We start from the raw sequence: 18,045 nt of genomic DNA on the forward strand, positions 1-18,045 counted from the left end.
GGTTTAGAGAGACAAAAAAAAAAAAAAAAAAGTCAGCCAAAAACTTGAAAAGGAAAGCATATGTCTCATAGAATTTGTACAATTGAAATCCACATAATCTTATTAACCAATGTAATTCCAATAAATTTAATGAAAAAGGGGGAAAAGGAAAGAGGAACAACCCACATGGTATAAAAAAAAATAGTCAAATGGACATTACTCTTTAATTAAAAATGTGCAGCACTTTTGTCACCTGAGTCTGTCTTTGAAATGTTGACAACACACTGGGCTTCATTAGGTCTTTCAGGTACACGGTTTTCTACTCTGGAGAAATAGAAAAAAGAATTAGGTCAGATTTCTCAGTGGAGCCACTTCCTTTTCTAGATTTCAATGAGAGGGCCAAATATAGGGGGCATTGCAGTAACAATGAGGAAGAACAAACTATTGAAGAGAGAGGTGAAGTGTCACCCACATTTTTTTCAATAGCTACCCTTTATTTTTGTCTGGGCCTGTGCCTGCCGTAGGCTGAGTCCCTGCCACCTTCCCTCTGTAGGCTCTTCTGGACCATTTCTGAACTAAGTCTGACAGGGCAGGCAAGATCTCAGGATCCTGGCTCACCATCCAGGATCCCTAGACTCACAGTGGCTGGAATATCCATATGTGCCCTTGGGTCCTAGCTGTGTCTCTGTGACCAGGCTCTTCACTGAGGGTTGCTTTGAGCCCACAGTCATGCAGCCAGAGCCTTGATATTCTTGACAAGCTCAGTTCCTCAGGAGGGACAGAGGTATGGGGACAATCTAATTATATCATGTTGTGAAAGGACTGATCACCAGAAATCTTCATGCATTCCTTCATGTACTCATTCAAGTTTTCAACAAATATTTATTGAGTATCTACTATACGCCAGGCACTGTGCTGGTTGCTAGCAGCACAATGATTAGTTTAACTAATATGATTCCTGCTCTCTACAGAGTCTAGGTTAGTTCAATTTATAGAGTTTAATAATATGTAAATAATGTTTCCTTATAAAGAAAAAGGATAGGTATCCACATGACACTACAATGGGTTGACATAATCTAGTTTGGGATGGGTTTTTAAGAAAGTGCTGCTTGAATCAAGATCTGAAGAATGAGATGAAGAAGTGGCATAAGAAGTGAAGAAGTGGCAGACAGCAGATTCAAAGACACAGAATAAATGAACATATTATTATTCCTCATTTATTCAGGTATTCGTTCCACACATGTAGGAAAGCCACTAGTCCAGGCACTGCGCTAGGTACTGGGGTTGCCGTGGTGAGTAAGATGCAGCCCATGCTCCCCGTATCAGGCCCCTTTGGCATTGATTGTTTACTTGGCCATGACTGAGCATTGTGCATTGGACTCCCTGCCATCCACTGACAACTAGGACATTTTCCTCCTGGTCCTATTAGTTTCGCTTTCCTTTCCCTCTCCATTAGTTCATGTTTGTTGGGGTCTCAGCATGCCTCAGATGTAGGTCTATTCAAGTTATAGACCCTCTGGCAATCAGACCTCTTTCAACAATGTGGTAGGGTCCGGACTCACCTTTCCTGGGCCTGTTCACTCTCTTCCCCTTCCACCCTGATGACTTCTGAAAGAGAGCAAAACAATCTCAGAAAATGAATTGCCCATTCATCCTAAAAAAGGGAAAGTTTAAAGAGGCTCCAAAGTCCTAGGACTCAGAGAAAAGCCCTTGTAGTCTTCTGTGTGAAATAGACGGTTACTTGATGCAATTTCAGGGGGCCTGATAAGGAGCTCCTTGCATCCAAAAAGTAAATGCCTTTACTTGCTCACTGTGCCTTAAGTTCTAATGCTGGAAATAGGATTTTCACTTACAAATCTAGTCTTTGCTAAAATAAAAATACTAGTGGGAGGGGGAGCACATTTACTTTTAGCAATCATTTAGTGATCAGACAATAATTCCCAATCCTTTTCTGAAAATAAGACTGAGGAGGAAAAGGAAATCTTGAAGATATTGATGCTGAAGTGGGTTAGCCAGCTGACACTACCAACTACACAATATCGCATGGATAGACCTACGTGAGAAATCTCCAGCTGGCTAGATCTCCCAAAGCGTGAATTGCTACTGGAATGGACTTACTACTGATGCAACTTGGGGTGTAAAGTCCTCTAGGTTGTCTGCTGTGATAGTGCTATTGTCCCACTTAGAGCCTTACAGCAGGGGTTGTTAACCTGGGTGTCCACAGAGGAATTTAGGGCCCATGGGAATTTTCTCAACAGCTCCCTGATGGTTTTGAATACTTTCTATCATGGGCAGTTCATGCGCACACAGGCGCGGGTGTGTGTGTGTGTGTGTGTGTGTGTGTGTGTGTGTGTGTGTGAATGCGCATATGTGTGTTGAAAAATAATCAGCTTTATTGAGGTGCTAGAGGCCTGGTGCACGAGATTCGTGCCCTGGAGGGGGTGTCCCTCAGCCCGGCCTGCGCCCTCTCACAGTCCTTGATCCCTCAGGGGGATTGGGCCTAAGCTGGTCAGACTTCCCACCAGGGGTCCAGGACTGTGAGTGGGTGCAGGCTGGGCTGAGGAGACCCCCCCAAGTGCACAAATTTCATGTACCGGGTCTCTAGTGAGAAATAAAAACCATGTCTGCACAAATGTTTACAGCAGCCTATGGTACTGAAAACCTGGCATCCTGAATTTTTATCAATTGGTGAATGAATAAACTAATAGTGGTATAGTACTGGCAACATGCCACAACTAAGATGAATTTCAAAAGCATTATGTATGCTAAGTGAAAGACTCCAGGCACTAAAACACTACACATTATATGATCCTACTTACATGAAATTAAGCAAAACTCTTGTAACATTACAGATCAGTGGTTACCAGGGAATAGGATGGGGGAAAGGGGCAGCAGGGAACTTTGGAGGCTTATATAAATGTTCTATATCTTGGTTATGGCGGTAATTACATGACTGCATACATTTGTTAAACTCACCAAAATCTGTATGAAAAATGACTGGATTTTATTGTATATTAATAATTCTATATAATAAAAGGCTAATATGCAAATCGACCAAATGGTAGAAAGACTGGTCACTATAATGTGCACTGACCACCAGGGGGCAGATGCTCAACACAGGAGCTGCTCCCTGGTGGTCAGTGTGCTCCCACAAGGGGCACACCACTCAACCAGAAGCCGGCTTACAGTTGGCGAGCACAGCGGCAGTATTAGGAGCCTCTCCCACCTCCACTGCAGGTGGGTGGTAAGGAGCGAGGGGTCCCAGACTGCAAGAGCCCCAGACTGCAAGAGGGATGTCTGACTGCCAGCTTAGGCCCGATACCCTCGGGGGATCGGGCCTAAGCTGGCAGTCAGACATCCCTCTCGCAATCCAGGATCCCTCGCTCCTTATGCTTGGCTCACTGCTCCTTAGCTTTGTTGTGAAGATGGGAGAGGCTCCCACACCGCTGCTGCGCTCACCAGCCTTGAGCCCAGCTTTTGGCTGAGCTGCCACTCCCCCTGTGGGAGCTCACTGACCACCAAGGATCAGCTCCTGCATTGAACATCTGCCCCTGGTGGTCAGTACGCATCATAAAGACTGGTTGTCCCAGTCATTCCACCGTAACAGTCGCTTAGGCTTTTATTATATAGATGGGTAAATATCTAGAATTGCAGGACTGTGCATCAGGATTTCAGTTGTTTCACATCCTCTTCAAAACTTGGTATTTATTAGTCCTTTTAATCTTTGTCATGTTAGTGGGTGTGTAATGGTATCTTGTTATGCCTCTAATATGTATATCCCTAATGACTAATGGTGTTGTGACTGTGTGACTATGTTTATTGGCCACTTATATACGTTCTTCTGTTAAGTATCTGTTCAAGTCTTTTGCTCCCTACCTTTTGTTAAGTGGATTTTTTTCTTATTACCCAGTAGTAATATGTAATTGTATATTCTGGATATAAGCCCTTTATCAGATATACATTTTTGCAATATTTTCTCCCAGCCTGTGGCTTGACTTTTCATTTTCTTAATAACGTCAAAGGATAAAAGTTGTTAATTTTGATGAATTTCAGTTTATCAATTTGTGTTTATTGTGTTTGTCTAAGATTTGGGTAAGGTAAGGTCACAAAGATTTTTTTCTTACGTTTTCTTTCAAAAGTCTTAATTTTAGCTCTTATATTTATATATGTAATTCACTTCAAGTTATTTTTGTGTGTGCCTAGGTTCATATTTTTCCATATGGATATCTAATTGCCTAATACCATCTGCTGAAAAACTATCCTTTCTGCATGAAATCATTTTCACACATTTGTCAAATTAGTTGACCATGTGAATTTATTTTTGGACTTTCCATTTTGGTCCATTGACTGATGTGTCTCTACTTTCAGCAATATCATGCAGCCTTGATTACTATAACTGTATAGTAAACCTTAAAATTAGGTAGTATAAGTCCTCTGTTTCCTTATTTTTCAGAATTCTTTTGGCAATTGTAGGTCTTTTGCATTTCCACATGACTTTTAGAATCAGGTTTTGAGTTTCCACTAAACAGCCTGCAAGGATTTTGATTGGTATTGCATTAAAACCATAAATCAATTTGGGGAGAATTGGTATCTTAAAATTAGTTTTGGATTAGGGGGAAGCTCCATTTTTTGAGAAATTCCTATAGATTATCAGTAAACTTGTGTCTCTCTGAATAGATCACAACTGCTTTCATGTTTGTCTATTGGCAGAATTTAGTTCCTTGTGGTTGTAGGACTGAAATTTCCATTTCCTTGCTGGCTCTCAGGTGAAGGCCATTCTCAGCTTCTAAAGACTGCCTTACATTTCTTGGCTCATGGCCCCTTCCTCCATCTTCAAAGCCAGAAATGGTGGGTTGAGTCTGTCTTAAGTTCTCTTCTCGTTCTATCTTATCTTTCTAACCAAGCTGGGAAAAGTTCTCTGACTCATGTGATTAGACTGGGTCCACCTGGATAATCCAGAATAATTTCATCATCTTAAGGTCAGTGTCCTAATCACATATGAAAGTCCTCTTTTCTATAAAAGAAAATATTATAGATTCTGGGGTATGTGAGGTGGATACCTTACTTGTGGGCATTATTCTGTTTATCACATAGCCAATGCCAGAGGACTTCACAAAGCAAATGTAGACACTGCTGAAGTTATGGAACCCAAATTTACAAACATCTCATATCTACACATCACAGTTATTCAGTACATCTCCCTTCCTCCAGTGATATCAAGGCTCTTTTACCAAATTCACTGGCATAAGTGACTGGCCAAACAACGTTTTCCTATCAGTACTTTTTGTCACATTCTTGCGGGGCGGGGTTCATATATGTGCTGTGCTCTCTTCTGCCTTTTACCACTCATAGCTCCATTTGACCATCTTATATGCACACATAAAACCCTTTCCAATTTCTCTCATGTGTCACACACATCCTCCTCTTTAACTCCCTTCTCTAGTCTCCTGAATTTTTCGGATTGCCTCTTGGAGGAAGAAACATTCTTACTCTCTTTTTCTCTATCCTTTCTTCTTTGTTTCATTTGTAAACTAATCATTCCAATGTGAAAGCAAATTTAGGAGACAGCTTCTTCCCTAACCGAAGGTTGCCTCTGCACATTTAGCCAATTCTAAAGGCAATGAGATTGGAAAAAAAAAGAGAAGCTCAAAACTCTGACCTTGAAAAGTCAAGGCCTGGATGAGCATGGTAAATCCATACATCTGATCCTGTGTACTGAATTTTCCCTACATTAGCAGCTTGAATTGCTGTGTCATATGCTTTGTGTTAATTTATTGAAATTGGATAATCACTCCCAAATTTCCTGTTTTAAAGCAGGGATGAAATAAATAACTGCTAATGTCATCCATCTATTTTCTACATGGATCTTAAAATCAATATAATGAAGTTTCAAATAAGATGCTGACCAGAAGCATTATTCTTTTTACCATAAGTAAGAAGATTACCTTAATTATTAACACCAACCAAACTTCTACTAGAGGCAATTTCTGAGATGAAGTCCAACCTTATTTTACAACTTGATCCAAACCAGCCCAAACCATATATAGGGATTATTCTAAAGTCAGGAACCATTTTCCCCACTAAACAAACACAGGCCACTATTACAACATATGTGGGAGGCTGCTGAATGCAGTGCTATTTACAATAGCAAAAGTATCCGAGTGTCCAACAGTATAGAGTTGGTTAACTAGATTAACGTATATCCACATAATGGAATATCTTGCAGCTATTTAATGTGATGCTATAGAATGATGTTTAATGACATTGAATATTTTTTGTACATTTAGTACAAAAAAGTTAGAAAACATGTGTGATTATCCTAATTGTAAAATAAAATAGTCCTTATAATAGTATCCCACTTATGGAAAAGAACAGATTGATCCATAAAAAATATCTGGATCCAGGGGTCCTCAAACTTTTTAAACAGGGGGCCAGTTCACTGTCCCTCAGACCGTTGGAGGGCTGGACTATAGTTTAAAAAAAACTATGAACAAATTCCTATGCACACTGCACATATCTTATTTTGAAGTAAAAAAACAAAACGGCAAAAACATCCGCATGTGGCCCGCGGGCCGTAGTTTGAGGATGCCTGATTTGGATGATATACACTAAATGCTATCAGCATAATATATATATTTTTTTACTATGGAACTATAGGTGATTACCCCCCTCCCAGAGTATATTTAGTAATGCGTATCTAATGCTTGGTAATCAATAAAAATTCATATTATTTTTTAAAGTCAGTGAGGAATAATTCATCTAACTGCTCAGGAGACCTATTTTAGAGATGAGAAGGCAAATGTGATGGTTATCTAATGTTCCTCTCCTCCCACCACACATCCCTGCTTGAACATCACTAGGTCTATAAGTGTTTTCACCATTTTACTTCAATGAATTCTGGAAGTAACCTTATGAAGGGAGGTAGGTAAAGCAAGGAATAATCTTTCATATTTGTAAGTCTTAGGTTAGAAATGGTGCCTTTCCTAGAAATCCAGAGCAATGTTATCAGTTGCTGAGTCTCATCTAGATTCCAGATCCTGCAGGGAAACCTTGCCTTCTAACCTCTTGTTGACTTTTTGCCAGTCTGGGCTCAACCAAGGAGCTGCAGGAGGCAGAAGATAGGGAAGTCCCTGCAAAGTGGCACTCTGCAGAGAGGACAAGCACTGACTCACCACATTCATGAGAGGGGCCAGGCTTCTTCTTCTTCATTTTCATTTGTATCAAAAAGAGCACTACCATCACACACACAACCAACAGCGGTACAGGTAGAGCAGTCATGAGGACAGAGTCTGGGACAGACCGGGGTGGCGGAGATGGCTTTGCATCTAAAAATGACCACAAATTTTTAATCAGCCAGGAAGGTTGATTATAAAAGGTTTATAATGACTGCTGTTCTCTTATTTACACGCCAGCTTTTCCCCAGGGCTCTACTGCCAGAGAAGCCAGAAATACACAATAGGAGGTGTTAGAAAGTCCCAGTCTCAGGGTCTTCAGCAGCTAACTAGTAAACAAGCCAGTGCTTCTGACCAAATGCCTGGACTGAGCTCTCTTACCTTCCCAGAGGCCGGGATGACAATGACTGTGATCTAGAAGAGGGTTGACCTTGCCCTTGGAATCTGGGTAAGGTACCTGTGCCGAGGCTCTGCATGTACAGTCCTCTGTGTGGTGCCTGCATCCTCAGCTCCCTGTGTAGTCAGGCCCAGGTCCTAAAGTTTCCTTCTTAATAATTCCTCCATCCACTATCATCTCTAGATCAGGCTTCAGACACCTCTCACCTGGACAAATACAATGACCTCCTCACAGGTGTTCGACCTCCAGTTTTGTTTTTGTTTGTTTGCGTTTGACACTGAGGTCACAGCCGATTTCCCCAAGCATGGCTGTCAGCATGTCTCACCGACCAGAAAAACTTTGCTGTCTTTTCATGCCTTGAGGAATCAGGGTCAGATTCAGCTCCTGGGGGGCCAAGACTTATTTCCTTGCATGGAGACTCATAAGTTTCCAGGAAGTTGAAAAAGAGGCTTTGGGGGAAAAACTGAGAACTGAGGGGCCCATTTCATAAACATTCACGAGAACACTTCCGGTAGTTAATCCTAAATTACAGGAAAACAGGACCTCCTGCTGGCTTAGCTGCAATTTGTGGACCCAGGCCCTGGTCCTGGGGTATTAAGAAGAGGAGTTATTGCAAGTCTTATTCAATACTTTTTGAGTCTGTCCCAGTTCATCTCACTTCAGCCTATTTGGCATTCCCAGTAAACTGGGGGGTGGGGTGGTAAGGTTTATACTTGTTAACATGGAGAATGCTACCTTTTGACACCCCCAAAAATTTCTTGACTCAGAGTCTAACCTGTCTCTGATCAAGCTATAAAATAGGGTCACGGAGAGGCCAGCCCCAGCTTCCTGAGGCAGCTGGAGCTGAAAGTTTCTGAAGATGGTAGTAGCTGGGAAGATTTCAGCTGTAGTTGAGAAGCAGAGAAAGGTGAGTCATGATGAGGCTATCATGGTGGCAAGGCCCTATTCATTTGTCGACTGTGGGAGCCATGGCAGAGGGCCCCAGAGCATGTCGTGTGTGGTGATATTAGGGACTCCAAGAAGGTGCTGAACTTCAGGGGTGGCTTGGAGAGGCCTCTATCAGGCTACAGTAGAAGCAACCAGGACAGGCTGGGTGGCCTCACCAATTACTGGATTCTCAGAGGGGGAAGTGCTTGAGTGGAGGAAATCAATACCAGGAGAGAGAATTGGCCCATTGGTAAAATTGGCTGTTAGGAACTTGGCCCCAGAGGCTGTACATAAGAATATGTCCATAGGCCAAAATATGTTTGAACAAGAAGACATCAGGATAAAGAAGGCAGCAAAGCCAGAGGATGGAGCTAGAAGTTGGAAGGATGACTTAGGAAAAGACAAAGCATGGGGCCAGAGTTGGAGAAGGGGCCAAGGCAAGCAGAAGGCAGATAGGTGGGGGAGGGGTTAGCATCAGGACCAGCAGTGATGGAGACAGTGTGGGAGAAGAGTGCCTCTATTCCAGGAAAGAATCTTGCAGTCACTGCTCCTCAAAAGTGGGGCTTCAAATATGGACGCATTCCCTCAAGGGCAAAGTCATGACTTTAAAATGGCAGGCTCCTATTAGTGGACACTGCTTAGTCTCAACGCTTTCCTCAAGCTGGACTGGTCTCCATAGTGCACTGTCAACATTTCTGCTTCTCTGTCTTTCCTTGACATATATGTACATTACCTTTTGCGCTCACATTGGATACTGCTAGTCCATTGTGGTCCTCACCTGTCATCACCTCACCACCAATTCTTTCTTTTGTTGTGTTACAACATCCCACCTTCTTTAAAAAGACTTCCTCTGACCCTCAAGAACTTGCCTATATCCGATTGCCTGTAAAACTAACTACAGGCACTTTAGTTTTTTAATTTTACAACTTATTTCTATGGAATATAATTTAGATTCCAATCCAATCTTTTTTAAATCCAGATTTCCATGTGTATACATCACAAAGTTCTAATTCTATTGGGAGGTCTTTGAGGACAGAGAGCATATCTTATACCTTTTAGTTTTCATCCTTGCAACCAAGAATTTCTAGAATGGTTCTATATTCACAACAAGTGCTCTATGTTATGTATGCCTGGTGTATGTTTTGGGGGTGAAGGGTGGGGGTTTGTGTGTATTTTAATGAATGGAAGAATTCTAGGTTGGAGGAATCTTGCATTTTCTGACCTAAACTTCAGAATTGTTTATCCAAAAGTAGCCCAAAAGACTGGGTTAGTTTCAGGGCTTAAGAACATGCTTCCTCCAGTGCAGGGTAGGTTCACAAAGTTGGCTGTAGGTTCGTAGCGTCCTGGACCCTGCAGAACTCAGATGACCTCTGTCAGTAAAAAATGGCTCAGTTGGAGGTTTCCTGGGACATTGGATGATCTGTCATAGCATTTGTGTACAATACCTGGTAAAAGACATAGTCTTGGGGAGAAGCCTTACCTATATTGTAAGGTTGGGAGAAAAGCTGTGTCTGTGTTGGTTCAGGTTGCAGGACACAGAAGATGCTCACATTTGTTTCAGGAAACACCAGAGAAGACAAGCTGATAGAAACATTGTATAGTCCTGTGTTCTTATCTTGGATTATTTTCATGTCAGCATCATACTCAGATGTTGAATTCATGGTTTTTATTAGCAAATACATCTTCTTAGGTTTTGGGTAACCTTGTACAGATGAGCAGGTCACGTTTATGTCAGAATTTTCTGTTCTGTTAGAAAGTAGCATTATTTCAGGTTGACTGAAGTTAGCTGAAATCAAAATAGAGATACAAAGAGAGAGAGAAAAAATCAATAAAAATTTATAAGTATTTAGAAAAGAATAGCAAATGACTAGGTACCTGTTCTGGAAACTCTCTGGGGGCACATCTGAGAGCCTCAGGGTGCCTCATGCATGGGTCTCAGACCATGGGGAGAGCCACATAAAGGCCCCATATTGCATTTTTAAGAATGGAGTTTGGGACCATGCTTACTTTCTGTTTCCCCAAATCAAGGGGATGCTGTCTGAGTGACAGGAGGGCTAAATTTAAATCATCAAAAATTTATAATGAGCCCTAGCTGGTTTGGCTCAGTGGATAGAATGTTGGCCCATCCAGAGTTCGATTCTGGTCAAGGGCATGTACCTCGGTTGCAGGCTCGATCCCTGGCCTGGGTTGGGGTGCGTGCAGGAGGCAACCAATTGATGTGTCTCTCTCACATCGATGTTTCTCCCTCTGTGTCTCCCTCCCTCCCTTCCACTCTCTCTAAAAATCAATGGGAAAATGTCCTTGGGTGAGGATTAACAAAAATAAAAAATTTATAACGAGGCCACTTCTCTAAGGAATAAAGTCTTTGGAAGGAGAAGTGGTCTGACTTTAGGACCTAAGTGTCCCATGGAATATGTTCCAGGTCACCAGACCAAAAGAACAGAATAGGATTGAGACTAAAGTTCCACTAGGAACCAACAGAGTTCTGGGTGCTGGTGTGCTCCGGGCCCTATCTTCCAGAAATCCACATAGGATGGTGGAAAGTGAGTGGGTGGGGACTTTGGATTTAGAATACTGATTTTGGGAAGGACTGTCAAAGTATCTTCATCATATACTTTAAGACAGGGGTCCTCAAACTTTTTAAACAGGGGGCCAGTTCACTGTCCCTCAGACCGTTGGAGGGCCAGACTATAGTTTAAAAAAAAACTATGAACATATTCCTATACACACTACACATATCTTATTTTGAAGTAAAAAAACAAAATGGCAAAAACACCCTCATGTGGCCCGCGGGCCACAGTTTGAGGACGCCTGCTTTAAGATGAAGGGCAAACCCAGTTATTTTTAGGAAAAAATATATGCTGTTAATAAACACAGAGCTTCTCTTGCCTTGTTTACCGTTCAGATTTTTATGGCTGTTAGAGGAATGCCGGTACCTATTCCTTCTGCCAGAAAAATAACTCACTCTCCTTCCAGAGTTACGAGGTCATTTTCAGGTTCTACATACTAATGTATACTTTAGCATGTTGTCTCTGAAACTTCAATGATTTGCAGGCCATACTACAAGTTCTGCTATATCAACACACTACTTAAGCATTCTGCTTGTAACTTTATGTGGTCTATCAAAACATGGTACACCTACTGTAGCCTTATTAGCAATATTTATGAAATTGTAGGTTTTATAAGTTTTTCTAGTACATATTAAAATAATATAAAGCCATTAAAATTTTTTTAAAAAAAGAATGTCGGTGTCCCACCTAAAACACACCATGTTTCTCTGTAGAAGCTGGCCATGCTTTGAAAACATCGCTATAGCATTTGGTTACATGTCCCAAAAGCCCTACAGCCTAGTTGAGTGACACAGGGCTTAAAGGGAGCAACTTCCCATTCTAATTCTATTTTTACCTCTGCTTTACTCTGGTTTCAGAATTTTTGTTACTCTGCCTTTTTCAGTTTCATAAAAAATTAATCTGTGTCTATGCCGGGCCAGCATGGCTCAGTGGTCGAGCATCAACCTATGAACCAGGAGGTCATGGTTCCACTTCTGGTCGGGACACATGCCCTGGTTGCAGGCTCGATCCCCAGTGTGGGGCGTGCTGCAGGCAGCCAATCAATGATTCTCTCTCATCATGGCTGTTTCTATCTCTCCCTCCCTCTTCTTTCCTCTCTGAAATCAATAATAGTATATTTTTAAAAATTAAAAACAATGCATTTTATTGTATTATAATTTTTAAAAATCTATATTGACATTTAAGTTTTTCAAGGCCTGGAGGGACAAAGGAGCTGGTTTACTAGTTTTTAGACTCTGTGCATTGGGTTATTTCCCTTCTGTCTACCAGACTCATGGTTGGGCAGCAAACAACTCATAAACAATCTCTGGAAGGTTGAAGGGAAAACCCAAATTAGTTAGCTGTCACCCTCACTAGGAGCTCCAGGCAAAGATTCAGGGGGTAAGAAATCTTGGACCAAAGGAGAAAATGAATGTAAAAGAGATTTGAGGCCTATGTGATATATAAACTTAGTAATGGAAAAATTACCCATGGTTTTCACTTAGCCACATTACCTTTGTTTAGTTAGCTCTATTTTGTCCCCAAAGTGGATTCTTACTGATCCTTCAAAAGCAAACTATAAAAAGTACAAAGGACTTCTAGTTCCCTGCTCCCAAACCCCGCATTACCTTCAAGTGGACTTCCCAGAAATGACTGTCCTCTGCCTTCCCTCTATAGGTCACCCCTGCTCCCCACCAGTGTTTCCCTGATCATTGCAATCTCATCTAAAAGGCCAGGGATCTGGACATGCCATTGACAATATACCAAGCACTGAGAGGTCGATATCCTTTTGGTGGATGGGAATCATTCCTCCGGGCTCTTGGTGATGGATGAAGCATTGATACAATCCCTTGTCCTTGATCTGAACATTGTGGAGTCGCAGGGTCAAATTATCCTGGTCCAAGCTTGTGCGGTCCTTGAAGTTGGCATGAACATTTTGAGGATTCTCTTTGCCTCTAAATAGCTCATAAAGAACCTTATTCTCCATCTGCCAAAATACTACCAGCTCCTTCAGGCTTATGTTTTTAGAGTTTGTAAAGTGACATGGAAGTTCTCCAGTCTTGTTGAAATATGCCTTCATGGAAGCAGCACCTAAAAAAAGAAAGGTGGCTATTGGGGAAGGAGAAACAAGAGAAAAGAACAAAAGCAACAACTCCATTTTTCTTTATATAATACCCAGATGCTACCTTATCAGTAATGAGATCGAGGAACTAGATGTTAAACTCTGAAACAGAAGTGTTGGCATCTGAAGGGTGGGACTTCTGTTCTCACTCTATTGCTAATTAAATCTGTGTGGCCTTGTGTAAACTGAAACTTCTGTGAGGCTTAGTTTCTTTATCTGTTTAATGAAGGAGTGAACCAAATGTTCTAAGGCTCTATCCAGTACAATGGGTCTGTGAATTTAAATCCTAGAACAGGGAAAAACAGCAGTTGGACAACTCATTCGCCCATCTGTTACCTTCCTATAACCTGAACACTAATTCACTATAGCTGTTACAGGCTCCATTACTTCTACACTATCACCATCTCCTTTCCTCCCCATCCCCTTATTCCTTAGCCTGTATAGAGCTTCCCTTATGACTGCATATTTCATGGCCAGCTCTCCCAAGAATATAGTACAATTTGGAAATGACATAAATAGCCAACCAAGGCTTCTAATCTCAATGACCTCTCTAAGCTCTTTCAGGGATCAGAAAGAGAACTGAGTAAATGGCTGTTTGGGATTGTGGTAGTCAAAGACTATTTAAGGTACATGAATGAAATACTGAAAATGAATCATAGATGGGAAGGTGAGAATGTGCTTTTTGGAGTATTGGGGAAACCCCAATTACCATAAACTTGCTCTTCCCAGGATGCATTGCTCTGGCAGTTTTTGCAATAACTGGAGGACAGGCTGGGAGAGTTCAAAGAAAGGCTTTCCTCTCCAAGGACATTTGAAGTTTGTGGAAGGGATTTTGTGTCATTGATTATATATTGCAATAATTATGTATGGTGCCAAGTACTTGAAATATCAGGGGGACACTTTGTAAAGTATATGATTGTCTAACCTGAAACTAATATAAAATAATATTGAATGTAAACTGTAATTAAAAAATAAAATTTTTTAAAAATGTGATTGATTATAGGGTTTTTGTAGAACCTACTCTGGATCTCAGAATTACTTGAGACATGGCCAAGAAATTAGTGGTGGGTGAGAAGTGCAGGGTTGGGAGAAAATGCTGTTTCTTCATTAATATGAAGTTAGCTGCCACCTTGGAGAGGAAGTTAAGGTGGGTTCTAAGTAAAGCTCCATTGTTTAGGACTTTATTAAGGAGGAAAGTGAGGTGGGCTGGTGAGAGAAAGAAGAGTAGTTTCATTTGAGGTGTTCATTGAGGGCTGGTAGGAGAAGTTGAATTGATCTGACCCATGGGTTTCTCTTCCAAGAGAAAGTAGAAGGACAAATAACAATGACATGCACTTGGCAAAATTGGACTGTGTGCAGAATGGCCCAGTGAGAACAAATAATCAAGGGGGTTGGTAGTGGTCTTAAATTTGAAGGGAAGAGGACTCCAGGCATCAGTGAGAGCTGGCACAAATTTGAATCACCACCTATTACATTCTGCTCAGTAGAATCTGTGAACCACTTGTAAGTATACAAATGCAGTATCCATATAGAATACATTCCCATATTGGAGGGAAGTGGAAAAACCTACCTGGGAACCTGAAACAATAGTAAAAGGAGGCCTTAAAGATTTACTATATTGAGTAAATATCTTACAAGGCAACCTTGAGGCTCCTGCTCTTTCTTTGCTAAACTCCGAATGATAAGGTAAGAGTGCCACCTACTGTAAAAGCTTCTAGCAGCTGTCACTGTGTTACATCAGTGACTTGCCAAATGATATAGGGCAAATGACCTAACAGAGAAACCAAACACAGTTGGAAATTCTGCCAGTTAGTGGTCAATGTTACGTTATTACTCAGTGATCAACTGTGCCTTCGGGGCCTGGAGATGACTTAGCCTTAGGCTTCTGTCTTTTTGATTTTTGGTTGTTTCTCTGTTGAGCCTCACTGTACTTTTTCTCCTTCCCAACCACTCTCTTCACTCACAAATCTGTCCAACTTCTCTGACCCAGGACACCTCTCCAAAAGATTAAAAGGGCTTTTTCATCCACATGTCTAACTGCTCCCCTCTTCACCTACCAGCCAAAAGTGTGGCCTGTGTTCTAAAGGCATCAGCATCAGGGAAAGCTGATCAGAAATGCATATGTTCTGGCCCCACCCAGACCTACTGAGTCATAATTGGCATTTTAACAAAAGCTCCAGTTTGAGCCCGGTCAGTGTGACTCAGTGGTTGAGCATCGACCAATGAACTAGGAGGTTAGGGTTCAATTTCTCCTCAGGACACATGCCAAGGTTGCAGGCTCACTCCAAAGTAGGGGGCGTGCAGGAAGGCAGCTGATCAATGATTCTCTTTCATCATTGATGTTTCTATATCTCTCCTTCTCTCTATGATATAAATAAAAATATATTTAGAAAAAAAATCTTCAGTTTGAGAAGCTGCAATAGTGGGTTTCTACCTCTTTCTCTGGTGAAACAGAGGAGATTATGACAAGAACATTTGTTTCCATCCAAACTCTCTTTCCTACTCTGGAATGGAAATCACTCTGAAGCCCATTCTGGATGGAACTGAAAGTATTTCACAATTTTCACTCCACAGTTCCTCACCAACCACTGGCTTCCATGACATCACGTAGAGCTACGCATGCTAAGCCCCTCCCTTACAATATGGGAAAGATTTAGCTAAAAGTCTATTTTCCCTAAGTGGCTTCAGGCCTCCCCTGTTAAGACCCCAAATCCTAGACCCCACAGCTACTGGACTCACTGGGACTCCATTGGTGGGAAAGCATTGAGATTCTCGCCTTCCCCAGCACTTGGGTGATAGATGTGCTCTGGGTCCAGTTATAACTGGCTGCTATGATGATGTCAGGAGCTAGGCACTCAAGAATCCATCTGGATACCTCCCTACACAGATGAAGGAGTTTGTTTCAAACGATACATGAGAACTTCCTCAGCAGTATACTCTTTGACTATCACACAAAAACTATAGTCTTCTAACCTTGGGAGGTCTCTGACCCCATGTGGGACTTCATTCTTCCTTGGCTACTACCCCAAATGCATGTCTTATATAGTCAAGGGTCATCTGTACTCAGTAATTTTTCTCCATTTACTAAACTTGCTTCAATGTTATAAAGGGTGGGGCAAAAGTAGGTTTACAGTTGATGGTATGGAAAATAATACATCCTATATAATAAAAGGCTAATATGCAAATTGTCCCCTCAACCAGAAGTTCTACTGGGAGTTCGACCAGGGGGCGGGGCCGCCAGCCAACCACCCACAGCCCCTTCCCTCAGCATGCCCCACCCCCATCAGCCCAATCAGGGTGGGCTGGCCGGATCCCACACGTGCATGAATTCATGCCCCAGGCCTCTAGTTAAAAATTATTAATACAAGAACAAACTCTGTCTCACGTACTCACAACTGTAAAGCTATTTTTGCCACAACCTGTACGAGGCCCTCTGGAAGCTTCATTCCACTGTAATAAACTATATCTTCAATCTTCATCAAATGTTTCTTCCGAGGTTGTGCTTTCATTGAACTCTGGCCCTACCCAAAGGACGCCATTTGTCCCAGCCATGGCTTCTTTCGACATACTTCATGGAGACCTTGAGCAACACCCTTCCCCCTTGAGGTGTGTCCCTGTCTCTCATTGCTGTCAGCTACTAACAGCAACACCATTACTTCCTTGTTCACTGAGCATTTTAGCATTCGATACAGATACTTCTTTTCAACCAATTATTACTATCAATTTGATGACTTTAGCAAGGATGAGTTCACCAACACACTTGCTTAAAAGTTCTTCAATCTTTTCCCCTTCAAAGATCTTCATCCACAGGCTATTTTAGCAGCCCCTCTCCCATGACATAACTCTAAACCTTATTTCCAAGAACAGCTCTGCCCTAAGAACCTTAAACATCAATGTACATATCTCTGTCCACAACATTTCTTCCTCCAAGATTTGCTCAATTACTTCACCTATGTCTGTTTTTTACTTCACCAAGACCTCAACTCCATCCAGTCTAGACCCTATAGCTCAGTGCTTTCCAAAAGAACCCTGCAACAATGGAGAAGTGCTATATCTGTGCTGACTAATATGGTAGTCACCAGCCACTACCACTGAGCCACTGAGCACTTGATATGTCGCTAGTGTGACTGAAAACTGAATTTTTAATCTTATTTAATTCTAACTAATTTAAATAGCCACATGTGGCTAATTGCTATCATATTGGACAGCAGAGTGACAGTATATCTTTTCAATCTCTCTCTCTCTCTCTCTCTCTCTCTCTCTCTCTCTCTCTCTTAATCCTTACCCAAGGATATTTCCCCCCATTGATTTTTTAGAGAGAGTAGAAGGGAGTGGGAGAGACACACACACAGAGAAACATCTTTGTGAGAGAGGCACATCAATTGATTGCCTCCCACATGCATGGGGATGGAGCCTGCAACTGAGGTATGTGCCCTTGACTGGAATTGAACCTGAGACACTTCAGTTTGAAGGCCGACCCTCTATCCACTGAGCTAAACCAGCTAGGGCTCAATTATTCTTTTGCCAGCAACTCCAATAAACTTGCCCCTTTGTGCAGAATTCATCCTAAGAACACTCTACTTTTGATCTACATATCTTTTCTTAAAACTGAATGTTTGAGCATCCCTGAAGGAAATTATTCAATTATTTGAACTGGTGACATTATAAATTTTATCCCATTTAACTTGGCCTCTGAGCTGCTCACCCTGCTTACAACCCTCTCCCTTCCTCACAACAGTTCCCTCTGTTACTACTTTTAGTTTCTCTTTCTCTTATAGTCAAACTCCCTGAAAGAGTAAGCAGCAGTTGCTGCCTTCATTCCCAACCTCTGTCCCCCACCTTTCTGCTAAAACTTCCCTGGCAAAGATTGTCAGTGACTTCCTACCATTGCCAAATTCA

The 18,045-nt window shown here is 41.8% G+C and overlaps 1 protein-coding gene across 10 annotated transcripts in view; it reads right to left on the bottom strand.

Moving 5' to 3' along the window:
- The window catches only part of CD86 (CD86 molecule), an 89,228-nt gene that overhangs the window by 27,489 nt on the left and 43,694 nt on the right, over window positions 1-18,045 (bottom strand). For 8 of the 10 annotated variants that reach the window (XM_054713935.1, XM_054713937.1, XM_054713936.1 and 5 more), the window contains 5 exons: window positions 12,789-13,115; window positions 9,956-10,261; window positions 7,152-7,304; window positions 1,542-1,587; window positions 233-303 (listed from right to left, as the gene is read on the bottom strand). In XM_054713935.1, coding sequence (XP_054569910.1) covers window positions 233-303; window positions 1,542-1,587; window positions 7,152-7,304; window positions 9,956-10,261; window positions 12,789-13,115 — 903 coding nt within the window. Of the gene's footprint in view, window positions 1-189; window positions 304-1,541; window positions 1,588-7,151; window positions 7,305-9,955; window positions 10,262-12,788; window positions 13,116-18,045 lie in introns of those variants that run through there. The other 2 variants (XM_054713939.1, XM_028153376.2) reach the window with 2 other exon arrangements.

Source organism: Eptesicus fuscus, chromosome 3 (genome assembly GCF_027574615.1).
Source record: "Eptesicus fuscus isolate TK198812 chromosome 3, DD_ASM_mEF_20220401, whole genome shotgun sequence".
NCBI lineage: Eukaryota > Metazoa > Chordata > Mammalia > Chiroptera > Vespertilionidae > Eptesicus > Eptesicus fuscus.